This window comes from Erinaceus europaeus, chromosome 1 (genome assembly GCF_950295315.1).
Source record: "Erinaceus europaeus chromosome 1, mEriEur2.1, whole genome shotgun sequence".
In the NCBI taxonomy this organism is placed as follows: Eukaryota; Metazoa; Chordata; class Mammalia; order Eulipotyphla; family Erinaceidae; genus Erinaceus; species Erinaceus europaeus.
In genome coordinates this window covers 183,757,947-183,772,809 of record NC_080162.1, presented here as the reverse complement: position 1 = coordinate 183,772,809, position 14,863 = coordinate 183,757,947, and the positions used below count along the sequence as shown (strand labels likewise).

The 14,863-nt window shown below is 39.7% G+C and overlaps 1 protein-coding gene across 4 annotated transcripts in view; it reads right to left on the bottom strand.

The window, feature by feature from the left end:
* NCOA2 (nuclear receptor coactivator 2) overlaps positions 1-14,863 on the bottom strand; it is a 154,359-nt gene that overhangs the window by 58,273 nt on the left and 81,223 nt on the right. For all 4 annotated transcript variants that reach the window (XM_016190028.2, XM_007527202.3, XM_016190039.2 and 1 more), the window contains 3 exons: positions 9,394-9,495; positions 8,958-9,101; positions 968-1,115 (listed from right to left, as the gene is read on the bottom strand). In XM_016190028.2, coding sequence (XP_016045514.1) covers positions 968-1,115; positions 8,958-9,101; positions 9,394-9,495 — 394 coding nt within the window. The remainder of the gene's footprint in view (positions 1-967; positions 1,116-8,957; positions 9,102-9,393; positions 9,496-14,863) is intronic.

Sequence of the window (14,863 nt, the reverse complement as noted above, 5' to 3'; positions counted from 1 at the left end):
TTGTTGTTGTCATTGTTGTTGGATAGGACAGAGAGAAATGGAGAGAGGAGGGGAGGACAGAGAGGAGGAGAGAAAGCTAGACACCTGCAGACCTGCTTCACTGCCTGTGAAGTGACTCGCCTGCAGGTGGGGAGTCGGGGTTCGAACCGGGATCCTTATGCCGGTCCTTGTGCTTTGCGCCACCTGCGCTTAACCTGCTGCGCTACAGCCCGACTCCCTCTCTTTTTAATTTCTAAATAAAAAATAAATAAATAAATGAGAAAGGTAATGAGGCTCTTTAACCTGAGCGACTTTATATACTTTCTGCTATAAAAGTATAAAGTACACATCATCTTTCATAAATATTTATGTAACTTGAAATATAATCATTCCCCTAAATTTGTGCTCTAAAACAATGTTTATGACATTTATTTCAAAAACAACATTCAATTTTCTTTATTTTCATTTTTATGGAAACACCCTTCAATTTACTGGCTAATGTCAAGAAGTTAATTTATCAGGTCGTCAGAAAAGTCATGACATTTTTCTATGCAAAAATGTGTCATGACTTTCCTGATAACCCAATACATTTGAGAAAGTTTTAAGAAGTTGTTTTAAAGCTTTGATTTGAACACATAGGAGTGAAAATTATGCCAGTGGCTTTAATATTCTTGTCTTATATGTGTCACCTTTGTGTACTAATCAATTTTTCTGATTTAACTGGTGGTCACACCAAAGGAAACTTACCACTAGCTTCTGTTCATTCAGCTAGGGTTTAAACTTCAGTAATGTTAAAGCTTAGTTCAAGTTCTATCCCTGCTTTGCTGGTACCATAAGCTGTCTTTTAGCCAAAAGTTAATAATATAATGTTATATTGTCTGTGTGGGGTAGATGAACAGAAACACTCAAGGGTGATTTATGACGTTTATAGCAAAAATTTCCCCCTAAGTTAAGAGAAAGGAACGTGCTGTCTTAGAATCAACATTACCTGTGAAGCATATGCAATGATATTACAAGCTGAGGTTCATTAGTAGTCTGAGAACGGATGAGTTTGCTCTTCGTCTGTGCAGCGACAAGAGTGCCATCGGACAAGGAAAACCGATAGATCGGACTGAATGCCAGTCCTTGCCTCAGCACTGTAAGCAAGCAAAGAAAGGGATGCATGTTTAGGGGGAAAATATCGGAGCAGGGCAACACATAGTAACAGTAATAAATTTCATTAAGTTCCATATTTCCCCAGGAGTATGTTATAGAATTACAAGTAAGATTTCACAATGTTAAGACATTCTAAACTTTTAAAAGCACTATTATTTTTTTCAATACCAGAATTCAATATATTCCTTTAGATGTGAGAGAAAAGAAAGGAGATAGGAAGAAGCAGGAAGAGAAAACACCCATGATACTGTGATCTTTTTTGTCTTTCTTGTTGCTGTGTGATACTGGGGCTAGAACCCAGGGCCTCACACAGGCAAAGCACACTCTGCACTGCCGAGTCACTTCCCTGCTCCTGAATTGTTCCTTTTTTCCCCCCCTTCCTTTGCTTCCAGGGTAATTGCCGGGATTCAGTGCCTGCACCATGAGTCCACCACTCCTGGAGACCATCTTTTCCCCTTTTGTTGCCCTTGTTGTTTTATCGTTGTTGTGGTTATTATTATTGTTGTTGTTTTTGCTGTCGTTAGATAGGACAGAGAGAAATGGAGAGAGGAGGGGAAGCCTGAGAATGGGAGAGAAAGACAGACACCTGCAGACCTGCTTCACCACTTGTGAAGCGGCTCCCCTGCGGGTGGGGAGCCCGGGGCCCGAACAGGGATTTTTAAGCCGGTCCTTGCGCTTTGCACCACATGCACTTAACCTGCTGCACCACCGCTCAACTGCCGAACTGTTCCTTTTTCAAACCCAACTTGGGCCCTCAAACTATACTCCTTTTAAAGTCTTCAGTACCATGGTCAGGGAGGTGACTTAGTGATGGAACATGGGACTTACATACATGAAGTTCCAGGTTCAATTCTCAGCACTGTATATGCTGAAACAGCTCTCTAGTTTTCTTTGGCCATCCTCTCCCTCTCCCCCTCCTCTTGTGGCACAGGGGGTTTCCATGCATGTGTGATTTTACTGTTCCCACGCCAAGTTTTCATTTCAGATAGAGACAGAACAATCATGTGAGCAAGTCACACACACACACACACACACACACACACACACACACACACACACGAGAGAAGGGGAGAGCAGAGAGGGGAGACAGAGAGAGAGAAAAGTGGATAGAGAGAGAGAGAGAGAGAGAGAGGGATAGGGAGAGGAAGAGAGGGAGAGGAACCCTAGCACCAGAGCTTCCAGTAATGCTGGGTGTTGAACACAGGTCAGGCATATATGCAAGGCAAGCATCCTATACCAGGTGAGCTATCTTCCAAGTTCAGGTTCTCTCTCTTAAAAATAAATAAATGAATAAATAAAACTTAAAAAAAACTAAGGTCAGAGACGTAGTTCACAAGGTAGGGTGTATATACTACCGTGGACATGATAAGGGTCAAGGGCCAAAGCCCAGCCCAGTGCTAGGACACCGGGGGACAGCCTGGTGGTGTGGTCTCTCCCCACCCCTTTCTCTCCATCTAAATGAAATTGGAAATATTCATCATGGCAGTGCCGCTGTAGACAATAGCTCTCTATCTAAATAAAAAAGCAGCCTGGGAGTGGTGAAATCATTACAGTGAGAAGCCCCAGCTACACACACACACACACACACACACACACACACACACACACACACACAGAGTAAAATTAATATCATAACAAAAAACAGTATCAACAATCAGCTCAAAACAAAGTAAAATGTTAGAAAATAATGTACTATGCAAACACAATGCTTTTACACTATACAGTCTGTCCTAATTCCCTTTTAAACTGATACAAATACAGTAAAATATATGAAATTAAATTCTCCAAATATTTATTTTATGTCATATAGTGTTCAATGCATTTCACTCTACTATTCCTCAATTTTGCTTTTCAGTCTATTAAGAAATGGCTTTTCTGTGGTTAGAACAATAGTAAAAGACAAAATCAAGAACACATACACATAAAGAAAAAAAGAATAGAAAGTAAAAGATAAACAACCAGAAGAATATTTTTAGAAGTGAAAATAAGGCTAAATGGAAAACAAACCATAAAGGTGAAAATCTTAGTGGCAAAGAACTAAGCTGACATCTGGATAAAGGGTTAGGTGTTTCCATATTCAAGACAATAGTAGAAAATACAAGACAAATCAACTAGATTAAAATAATTGCTATTGGGAGTCGGGCAGTAGAGCAGTGGGTTAAGTGCTTGTGGCGCAAAGCGCAAGGACTGGCGTAAGGATCTCAGTTCAAGCCCCCGGGTCCCCACCTACAGGGGAGTCACTTCACAGGCGGTGAAGCAGGTCTGCAGGTGTGTATCTTTCTCTCCCCCTCTGTCTTCCCCTCCTCTCTCCATTTCTCTCTGTCCTATCCAACAACAACGATATCAATAACTACAATAATAAAAAAATTGCTCTTAAAGTAAAATTTCAGATGTATCTTTAAAACACTATGTTTAAAAAGAAAAAAGTAGCCATGCAACTTAGCTACCTCTTAGGCCATTAAGACTACTACTATGTTTCTACCACAAAATCCTCAGTACAAACTTTGTGGGTTGAATAGCTAGCCCCAAAGCAACCCAACATGTTCTTCACCAAGCCACAAGTGAGAACCATAGCATTCACACACGAGAAGTGGCACTGACAAATAATGTACATTCTGATTTCTTGGTAAACTTCATGCCGAGTAGTTTCCTCTTCAGGGGAGGGAGGGGGAGAGAGAGAGAGAGAGAGAGAGAGAGAGATGCAAACTGACTGCTCCCAGGTTAACTTAAAATTAAACTTGGGACCTCTGAGTCTCAGGCAAGGCAAGTGAGTAACAATCATGCTGCTTCTCTCACCCTGGATTACTTTCTGCCGTAAAGTGATGCATTACTGTACACATGTCTATTCAGCTTTGCACAAGAAGTATGTTCATGACAGGGCTCGTGCTTCTAATGACACAGTTTTGGCTATGATAATTTTCTTTTTATTCCTCAATTTTAATTTTTTAAATTTTATTTACTATTAGAGATAGAGAGAAATTGAGAGGGGAGGGGGAAATAGGGAGACAGAGAGATACCTGTAGCTCTGCCTTACCACTTGTGAAGCTTTGCCCTGCAGGTGTGGACTGGGGGCTTTGAACCTAGATCCTTGCACATTGTAGTGTGTGTGCTTAACCAGGTCCCTACTCTTCTGTTTTTAAATACTGATTTAATAGAGATTCACAAAATTCTAATATGTCAGGGGTATAACTTCACAGCCATATATGGTCACTGTAAGTTGCCACACCTTCCAATACTAAATACTTTCAATTTCCTTAAACAATATACCTAAAAATTCTCATGGAACCATAAAAAACACAAATAGGAAAAGCACCCCTGAGGAAAAAAAGAGAAATGCAGGTATGACAATTCCAACTTCAGTCTGTACTCAAAAAATTAGTAGTAATCGAAACAATCTGCTACTGGAACAAAACCTGACACTTGGACCAACAGAACAGGACAGAGAGCCCAGAATTAAACTCACACACATACAAGTACCTAATATATGACACAGGGCCAAAACTGCTCAAAGAGGAAAAGAAGGTCTCTTCAACAAATGGTGCTGGGAGAACTGGACAGCCACGCATAGGAAAATGAAACTAGACCACTTGTTAACACTATGCACCAAAACTACCTCCAAATGGATCAAAGATCTGGGTATTAGACCTGAAACTATGTAATACATATAAAAACATAGTAGTGAAACACTTTAGGGCTCTTTAACGTCAAAGTCGCATTTGGAGACTCAAACCCCTGGGCAAGGGAAATTAAAACAAGATTAAAAGAATGGGACTACATTAAATAAAAAAACTTCTACATATCAAAAGAAAACACCATAAGGCAACCCAGCAAGAGAAGATATTTGTCCTCCCTTCCCCCAGAGAAAATATTTGCACAACACACATCTGACAAGTGGTTGACATCAAACATCTATAAAAAACTCATACAGCTCAACAAAAAGAAAACAGCAACCCAATAAAAAAGTGGGGCAGAAGATATGAATAGACTGTTCTCTAAAGAAGAGATACACAGGGCCCAGCCATATGCAGAAATGCTCCACTTCACTCATCATCAGAGAAATGCAAATTGAAATCACATTGAAATTCCACCTCACACCTCTGAGAATGGCCTTTGTCGACTAAACAGGAGAGGATAGGTGTTGGAGAGGATTTGGAGAACAAGGAACTCTATTATATTGTTTGTGGGAATGCAAACTAGGACAGCTATTACAAAAAACAGCCTGGAGAATCCTTAAACAAATACCTTATGGAAACACCTTATGACCCAGCAATACCACTCCTAGGCATTTATCCAAAAGATAAGAAAACACCCACTGAAAAAGATATATGCACTTCCAAGTTCATTGCTGCATTATTCACAATAGCTAAATTATGGAAGGAAACTAAATGTTGATTGATAGATGGCCTGAATGTGGAAGCCAGAGGACATATATTCAATGGAATATTATCATAAAAAAAAAAAAAGATATTGTGTCCTCTGGGATAAAATGGGTGGAACTGGAGGAGATTATGCTTAGTTAGTAAGGAAGGAGGTAAAGGACAACTACCAGGTGATTTCACTTCTCTCTATATATATTATCTCTATAAGGGGATATAAAGAATTGAACACATGAACTTGAAAAAAAAATGCAACACATATCTAAGAGTACAAGAGAACTGCGATGGTTATTGTTGGTGGGAGCACAAAACTTTGGTGGCAGGAGTGCTGTGGAATCATACCCCTTGTCTTATACTCTTATATATCAGGGGCAAAAGACTTAATATTTCAAGTTCTTAAACTGTCTAGATTTTAATCTGAAGTATAATTTGTAAGATGATTGAATTCTTACACTGGGCTTAAATTCTTTAAGTTTTTATATAAAAAATTATTTTTTAAATACCTAAGTTACCTATAACCTCATGCCTGATAGAACAAAATCAATTGGACCTGTCAGTGTTTATGATATTGTTAATAGAGAACTGAAACATATAAACTTGAAAAGAGGAGGGAATATCTATAATTAAATCATTCTATGACCTTAGGAGAACTACGGCACTCACTGTTGGACAGGGGTGGGGGCACAGACCTTTTGGTGGGGGGGAGTGGTCTAGAAGTCTTATACCTCTATTATCTTATGATCTTGTAAATCACTATTAAATCACTAATAAAAAGAAAAATTGAAAAATATTTTCCTTTTCGTTTGGTCTGCATGAAATAGCCCCCCAGTGTCGGTATATATAAGCATTTGCCTGAACACATTTAGGAAACTCCTCTATTTAAAGAACGTTTTCTGGTAGATTTTTATTTGATGCAAATTACCTGATCCACTTCTTTTAAAAAATACAATTGGATGAAATATATTTCATGCATTTTTTGGAAGTTTCCTTTCAGTGGGTCCCCTTTATTTAAAGTTAGCTTCGTGACTGATACATCTAAGTTAAACCTTTTATAAGGGATCAAGAAGGTCTAGCTTGTTTTTATTTTAAACGAAAGCCCTGTTCATCTCTAGTTACTGATGATGGTGGAGACTGAACTTGGCACTTTTTGCATTCAAGCCTGGTATGCTACCATTATGTTATCTTCCAGGCATGAGGCTACAAATGAATAAATGTAAGGCACTGACTATAAGGACTGAATGTCGCAGAACCTATTTTCTCATGGTGATTTTGTATTTTAAATGAGTTCTAGTGAAATGATATTGCATTCTGTCAAATATACTATTTTCTTAAAAAAATTTCTAGAGAAGCAATGGGTCCTTGTGCTTTGTGACATCAACCAAATATACCACCACCTTGCCCGCACAGCATATTTATTTTTTATTAGTCTTTCCGACTTAAAAGAAAAGAAATGCTGGAAGGTACAAATTGTTGGATTATGTATCTCTTCCCTCTATGCTTTCTTCTTTAGTCATCATTAAGATTGCAATGCTCTGGCTCAGTTTTTTTTTCCCTCCCAGAAAAGGGTGGGACACTACAGCACTGAACTTTCCCTTAGCGCCATAGTGCTTCCATGTGCATCTCAAAAACATTTAAGTTTCAACATACAAACAGTAGTAGTAAAAAGCCAAGGCTCTGGATATACATGAAACAGAAGATGGGGCTCGAACCGGGATCCATATGCCAGTCCTTGTGTTTCGTGCCATGTGTGCTTAACCCACTGCGCTACTGCCCAGCCCCCATTTTCCTTTCCTTCCACGCCCCACCCCATGCACACTTAGTAAATATTAAGGATTTTTCTCCTTTGTTCTCATCAACTTAACAAAAGACAAGAATGTACTTAATTTTTATATTTTACTTGGGATAGAAACAGAGAAGTTGAGAAGGAAGAGGGAGACAGAGAAACACCTGCAATTCATCTCACCACTCGTGAAGTTTCTCTGCTGCAGGTGGGAAGCGGGGGCCTGACCCAGGTCTTGTACTGTAATGTGTGTGCTCAATCTGGAGTGCCACCTCCTAGTCCCAAGAATGTACTTTTTCTGGAGAAAAAGTAATACTTTTTATATTTATTTATCGATCTTCCCTTTCGATGCCCTTGTTTTTTTTTTATTGTTGTTGTTATAGATGTCATCGTTGCTAGATAGAACAGAGAGAAATGGAGAGAGGAGGGGAAGACAGAGAGGGGGAGAGAAAGATAGACACCTGCAGACCTGCTTCACCTGTGAAGGGACTCCCCTGCAGGTGGGGAGCGGGGGGCTCAAACTGGGATCCATACGCCAGTCCTTGTGCTTCACGCCACGTGCACTTAACCCATTGCGCTACCGCCTGACTCCCAGAAAAAGTAATTCTTTAGAAAAAGAATTAGGCATCGAAGGATGACAGAGGACCTAGTGGAGGTGCATTGTTATATGGAAAACTGGGAAATGTTATGCATGTACAAACTATTGTATTTACTGTTGAATGTAAAACATTAATTCCCCAATAAATAAGTTTAAAAAAAAAGAAAAGAAGAGACAAGAAGGGAGTCGGGCTGTAGCGCAGCGGGTTAAGCGCAGGTGGCGCAAAGCACAAGGACCGGCATAAGGATCCCAGTTCGAACCCCGGCTCCCCACCTGCAGGGGAGTCGCTTCACAGGCGGTGAAGCAGGTCTGCAGGCGTCTATCTTTCTCTCCTCCTCTCTGTCTTCCCCTCCTCTCTTCATTTCTCTCTGTCCTATCCAACAACGACAACAACAACAATAATAACTACAACAATAAAACAACAAGGGCAACAAAAGGGAATAAATAAATAAATAAAATAAAATATTAAAAAAAAAGAGACAAGAAAAGAAAAGGAAAGGAAAGGAAAGGAAAGGAAAGGAAAGGAAAGGAAAGAAAAGAAAAAGAACTGGGAGCAACACTGCCCAGGATGGGCCTCAGATGAGTTTCCAGCTCTGCTGTGTTACTTAGATAAGTTGGTTCACTCTGGTGGATCTTCTACATACCTCTGGGCAGCCTTCAGCGATCATCTTCTGGAAGGAGGGCCTGCAATTCCACTGTTGTGTCTATGAGCAATTTTCCACACTTCCCTTCAAGTCTTAGAATGTTTCTTTTAATATTAGATTTATAACTTACAATATATCTAGAAACCTTAGAGTCGAAGAAAATCACCTGTTTCCCTATTCTTTTGTTTTAGTCAAATTATCATCTTCTACCCTCTTTCCTTGACCACACACACGTTTGTCCTACAAGGACTCCGGTAGCAACATCTTCTGGCCTAAATGATGCATGTACACACAAGCACCAAGAGCGGCCAGATGCAAGTCACCTGAGGGCAACTGTAGCAGTCACTACTTCAGAGAAAGCTCCAATGTGAAGCAGTAATTTAGCAGTATCACCTCCAAGAAGTGTATCATTCGGAGAGGCTTACCTTCATGATGATGCCTCTTAGCATAGGACAGAGAGTCCCCCTCTGGCTGCGCGTGAAACTTCTGAATGCATCTCCTCACTAGGTCCTCCCAGCCTGGTTTCATGGCTGCCCTCATGGTGCTAGTATCCAATGAAGTGATCTTGCCTATTAAATAACAGCAAGGATTATGCCTACATGCCAATATATTATTTATAGAAATAATTACATTTTAAAAAGATAAATTTCATTTCTTTATAATAGGTAGCACAGGAAATACAAGAACCAGATGTGTGTTCCCTTCTCCTATCTCCAATTTGCCTCGATATTTCCATGAAAGCAGCAGTCATTACTGAAAGGTCCATTATACAATATAGTTTTCTAAATAAATTCACCACATTTACAAATATTTAAGTAGTTTGAGAGGATTTCTATGGGCTTTTTTGAAGAGAGAATTTACCTTGCAGATCTTGGCGAGTAGTAAAACTTTCTGATGAGGGGAGAACTGGTCTTTCCTTCATGGGGACTCTTCTTGCCACACAAATCAAGCAGGACTGCAGATCTTCAATCAATACATTTATGGTTATTATATTAGGCTTTAGAGTGATTAAAAAAAGAACCCTTATCTTTATGGCACACACAACTTTGTAAATGCATTAAGGAAAAGAGTGACAAAATGCTACTTCCTCTACTGCTCCTATCCTCTCCTCAGATTAAGAAGGAAGAAACAGCTGGGGAAGACAGAGAGGTGGGAAGTGTAGGATGAGCCAAGGATGAACAGCTAAAGCTATGTGATATATGTTTTTTAAAGTATGTGCACTGTCCTAGATTTGACCATCTGAAACCATCTTCCTCAAAGATGGAAAAGAATGGACTTCTTATTAAGACTGACAGTAACAACCAGTTTAGTCCATAATAAATTACAAAAAAGATTTACAATAAAGAACATAAATGGACTGTCAATGCACACTGGGAGAACAGATCCTGGGAGATGCAGCACAGGCTGGAGACACTGCCTGACAGTCTGGGTCTTGGTCATGGCTGGTTTCTCACAGAGCCAGGCTAAGCACACCTGAATTGTTTAATGCATCCGTGTTCACTTCTGGAGAACAAGTCAATGTTTCATTAATATTTTATTGAGATGCTGAACACACCATGTAGTCCTTTCAATTTAAAAAAATGCTGGATAGGGAGTCGGGCGGTAGCGCAGCAGGTTAAGCGCACGTGGCACAAAGCGCAAGAACCAGCTAAGGATCCCTGTTCGAGCCCCCGGTTTCCCGCCTGCAGGAGAGTCACTTCACAGGCGGTGAAGCAGGTCTGCAGGTGTCTATCTTTCTCTCCCCCTCTGTCTTCCCCTCCTCTCTCCATCTCTCTCTGTCCTATCTAACAACGACGATATCAATAACAACAACAATAATAACTACAACTATAAAAACAACAAGAGCAAGAAAAGGGAAAATAAATTTTAAAAATGCTGGATAAAGGTTGCTAAAGAAAATGCTGTATTCATATCTTATGTCACTGGTTTTTTATCGTTTACCCTTAAAAGTTGGAAAATACTTTATTTGAAGGTAACCAGAATCATCCTCACTGTAACAGAAGTTTGTTTTTGACCATTTGAGACAGACATTTTTCTAGATGCTTCATATGCTACCAATTTATATATTCCTCTTAACAATTCTGTGAGGCAGGTCCTTGTAGTAACAGAGGAGAAAACAAAAAGTAGGGAAGTTTAAGTAACTTGCCCAATGTCAAGGAAAACTCCCTTGAAGCCAGATTTGAATCTGAGCATGCCATGACCTAAACATCCTATTCTTGTTCTATACTATATTAACATCCAGAATCAGATTTCAAATATACAAAAATGTTAATACATATAGCCCCAAATGATACATTACCCCAGCCATTTCTTTTCACACTGCCTTAGAGTATTATTACAGCTAATTAGCAGAACTTACTGTATTGTATGAAAGAGAATAAAATCACTTGACATTCCATACCTACAGAAAAATTTAATTTTGAAAAACTATGTATCATCTATGACAGCTCTATTACTTCCTTTCCAATAAAATATAAATTAAAAATTAGTTACATGTTACTAAAAAATAATTACATAGCTAGTACTTAAGGCCAATGATGGTTCAGCCATATTAATTTAAGCCTTGTTGCATTCTGACACTGGTGTTGCTGACTTCACTTGACAGTTGAATAAACTGATGCCCAGAGGTCAAGGAGTTTGCTCAAAGTCAAAGAGCTAGTTAGCAGCTGACTGGCCTGTCTGACTACAAAGTCTATGATGCTTACATTTACCAAAAAAGCCGTCGCCTCTCCCCCTTCCTGCTGTGCACACAGAATGAGCTCCCCAGTACTGTCTTATATTACAGAGAGTGACACTCAGCCGTATGGAACGGCTTGTACCGAGGACATAAGGGATAGAACCTACTTCAGCATCTTCTAAGTCTTTCAAATCCTGTTTCATATCGCCATCTCTATTGTCTCTTAAACCTCATCCCGCTTTACCACAGTTTGGACTGAGCATCCGTGGGTAATCTATATGGGATACACTAATCCCTTGAAAGTATATGAAAAATTCTGTTGTGGTTGTTTGCATTTATCAGGGTTATACGACTGAGTTTGTGTTTGATGTTGAGAAGTTGTGGATCCATGAAAGGCTGAGCCACAGCATAGCTGCTCTGGCACTGGGTGCTCACTAGCTTGCCTGTTTCGATATAAAGTGACTAACTAGAAAGGCCAGTCGTCTCCCAAGTGTACCACTGACATTTCAAGTGGTCAGTGTCCTAGTAGTTGCTGTGCTCAACACTTGGGCTGATCAACATGTTAACATACAGGGTTATTCATTATAACTAAGTGGGATTCATTCAAGGGATGCAAATAGGATTCAACGTACATATGTCAGTTCACATAAATACTACATCAACAACAGGAAAGAGAAATTATATATTAATCCATGCAAATAAGGCACTTGACAAGACCTGGTGTTCATGTATGACAAAGAACTCAACAAAATGGAACTAGGAGGAAATTCTCTTAAAAGATAAGAGTACTATATAACAAAGCTAAAGCTAACATCATGCTCAATAGTGAAAAATGTGAAAGTTTTCCTACTGTGATCAAAAACAAGATAATGGTGTCCACTCTGAGCATTACTATTTAGGGTGAGTGCTCAGTCAGGTGCCCCTCACCCGGCCCCCACGAGCACTACTATTTAACACAGTGTTAGATTAGAAGTCCTTGTCATAGCAGTCAGATAAAAATAATTAAATAAATTATAATTAAAATAAAAAAAATCAATCCAGACTGGAAAAGTAATAAAATATTTTGCAGGTAATATGTAATATGCATGGAAAACCAAAAAGATTCTTTCAACTTTCTAGAGACAATAAACATCGTAGGAATGTCCATCTACATAACCAATACATAGAAATCTGTGGTGTTTCTAGATGTAAGTAATGAGCTAGAAGAGAAAGAAATTGAGAAAACAATCCCATTTACAACCCTATCGGAAAGAAGTAGGAACCTCTGAGTAAATTTAATAAAGGACGTAAAAGATCTGTATATTGAAAACTATAATTCACCGGTGAAAGACACAGGAGAAGACACAAGGAAATGGAAAGATATCCTATGCACACAGACTGGTAAGAGGAACATCTTTAAAGTGACTATCTTACTCAAAGTATTATACTGATTCAATGCAATCCATATAAAGTGCCAAGAATATTTTTTGTGGAAACAGAACAAACATCACTAAAATCTGTCTGAAATTACTAAAGACCCTGAATTGTTAGTGTAACAAGAGTAAGAATGGAGGAATCATGTTACCTAACTTCAATCTATAATATAAAGCTATAGTTATAAAAACAGTGTGGTACTGGAACAAAACTAAATACATAAGACACTGGAACAGAACTGAGGGCTCAGAGATAAACCTTCAATATATGGTCAATTAATATATGGCAAAGGTGCCACAAGTCTAAAATGCAGAAAGGAAAAATCTTTAGTATATGGTATGGGGAAAACTGGATGATTATATGTAGAAGAAAAAAAAAAAGGGCTCACTATATCATACCATAGTCTAGTGTTAAGTAAAAAAAAAAAAAAATGACCTGGTTGTTAAACCTGAAATCATAAAATACATTGAAGAAAAAGACAGATACAACATTCTATGATATTAGCTTCAAAGATATAATTGGAGACTCAATTTCAACAGCAAAGAGAAACAGAAATAAGTAAATGTGATAACGTAAAATTAAAAAGCTTCTGCACATTGAAGGAAACTATTATCAAAACTAAAAGATAGTTTACCCAATGGGGAAAAAGTCACATGACATACATCTGAAAAAGTGCTAATAGCCATAATATACAAAGAAGTCACTCGATCTAACAACAAAAAATACCCCATCAAAAGTAGAGAAGGTGAACAAATATTTCAATAGAGAACATATAGACTGAACATATAGTCAATTAAAATGTTAACGGTCATTTACTATCAGAGAAATATAAATCTAGATAACACTGACACACCAACATAATACCTATACAACGGTTACCATTAAAAAGGTTAGAAGGGGCTGGGCGGTGGCGCACCTGGTTAAGCGCACAGGTTATAGTGCACATGGACCCAGGTTCGAGCCCCCAGTCCCCACCTGCATGGGGAAGGCTTCACGAGTGGTGAAGCAGGGCTGCAGGTGTCTCTCAATCTCTCTCCCTTCCCTCTTGATTTCTGGCTGTCTCTCTCCAATAAATAAAGATAATAAAAAAATTTTTTAAAAGGGTTAGAAATGGGGGGGGGGGGTGGGAGTAGCACAGTGGGTTAAGCGCACATAGTGTAAAACACAAGGACCAGTGTAAAGATCCTGGCTCGAGCCTCCAGCTCCCCACCTGCAGGGGGGTTGCTTCACAAGTGGTGAAGCAGGTCTGCTGGGGTCTATCTTTCTCTCCCCAATCTCTGTCTTCCCCTCCTTTTGCAATTTCTCTCTGTCCTGTCCAATAACAATAGCAACAACAATGGCAACAAAAATGAAGAAAATGGCCTCCAGGAGCAGTGACTTCCTAGTGCAGGCACGGAGCCCCAGCGGTAACACTGAAGGCAAAAACAAAAAACAAAAAAACAGGGCCAGGCTGTAGCACAGCAGGTTACGTGAACATGGCTTGAAGCTATGTGCAAGGACTGGCCGAAAGATCCTGGTTTGACCCACCTGCAGGGGGATCACTTCACAAGTGGCGATGCAGGTCTATAGGTGTCTACCTTTCTCTTCCCCTCTATCTTACCTTACTCTCTTAGCTTCTCTCTGTCCTATCCAATAACAACAACAGCATAAACAAAAACAACAATAGAGGGATGGGCGGTAGCAAGGCGGGCTAAGCGCACACGGCACAAAGTGCAAGGACCAGCTCAAGGATCCCATTTTGAGCCCTCGGCTCCCCACCTGCCGCGGGGTCACTTCACAGGCGGTGAAGCAGATCTGCAGGTGTCTATCTCTCTATCCACTTCTCTGTCTTCCTCTCTTCTCTCAATTTCTCTGTCCTATCCAACAACAATCACAGCAATAACAACAACAATGATAAACAAGGGCAACAAAGGGGAAAAAATATCCTCCAAGAGAAGTGGATTCATAGTGCAGGCACTGAGCCCCAGCAATAAGCCAGGTGGCAAAAAAAAAACAAAAAACAAAAAACCAGTAACAGAAACAACAAGGGCAACAAAAAGGGAAAAATGGCCTCCAGGAGCAGTGGATTAGTAGGCTAGGCAGGCACCAAGCCCCAGTGATAACCCTGGATAACAATTCGTTCTGCTTTACATCTTAATGCTTTTTTCAACCATCAAGTTGCAGATGCTACCATGATGCTAGCCTGAATTCACCAGACAGAGGGCCTCACCCTGGACCCACACCTCTCCAGAGGCCGACTAG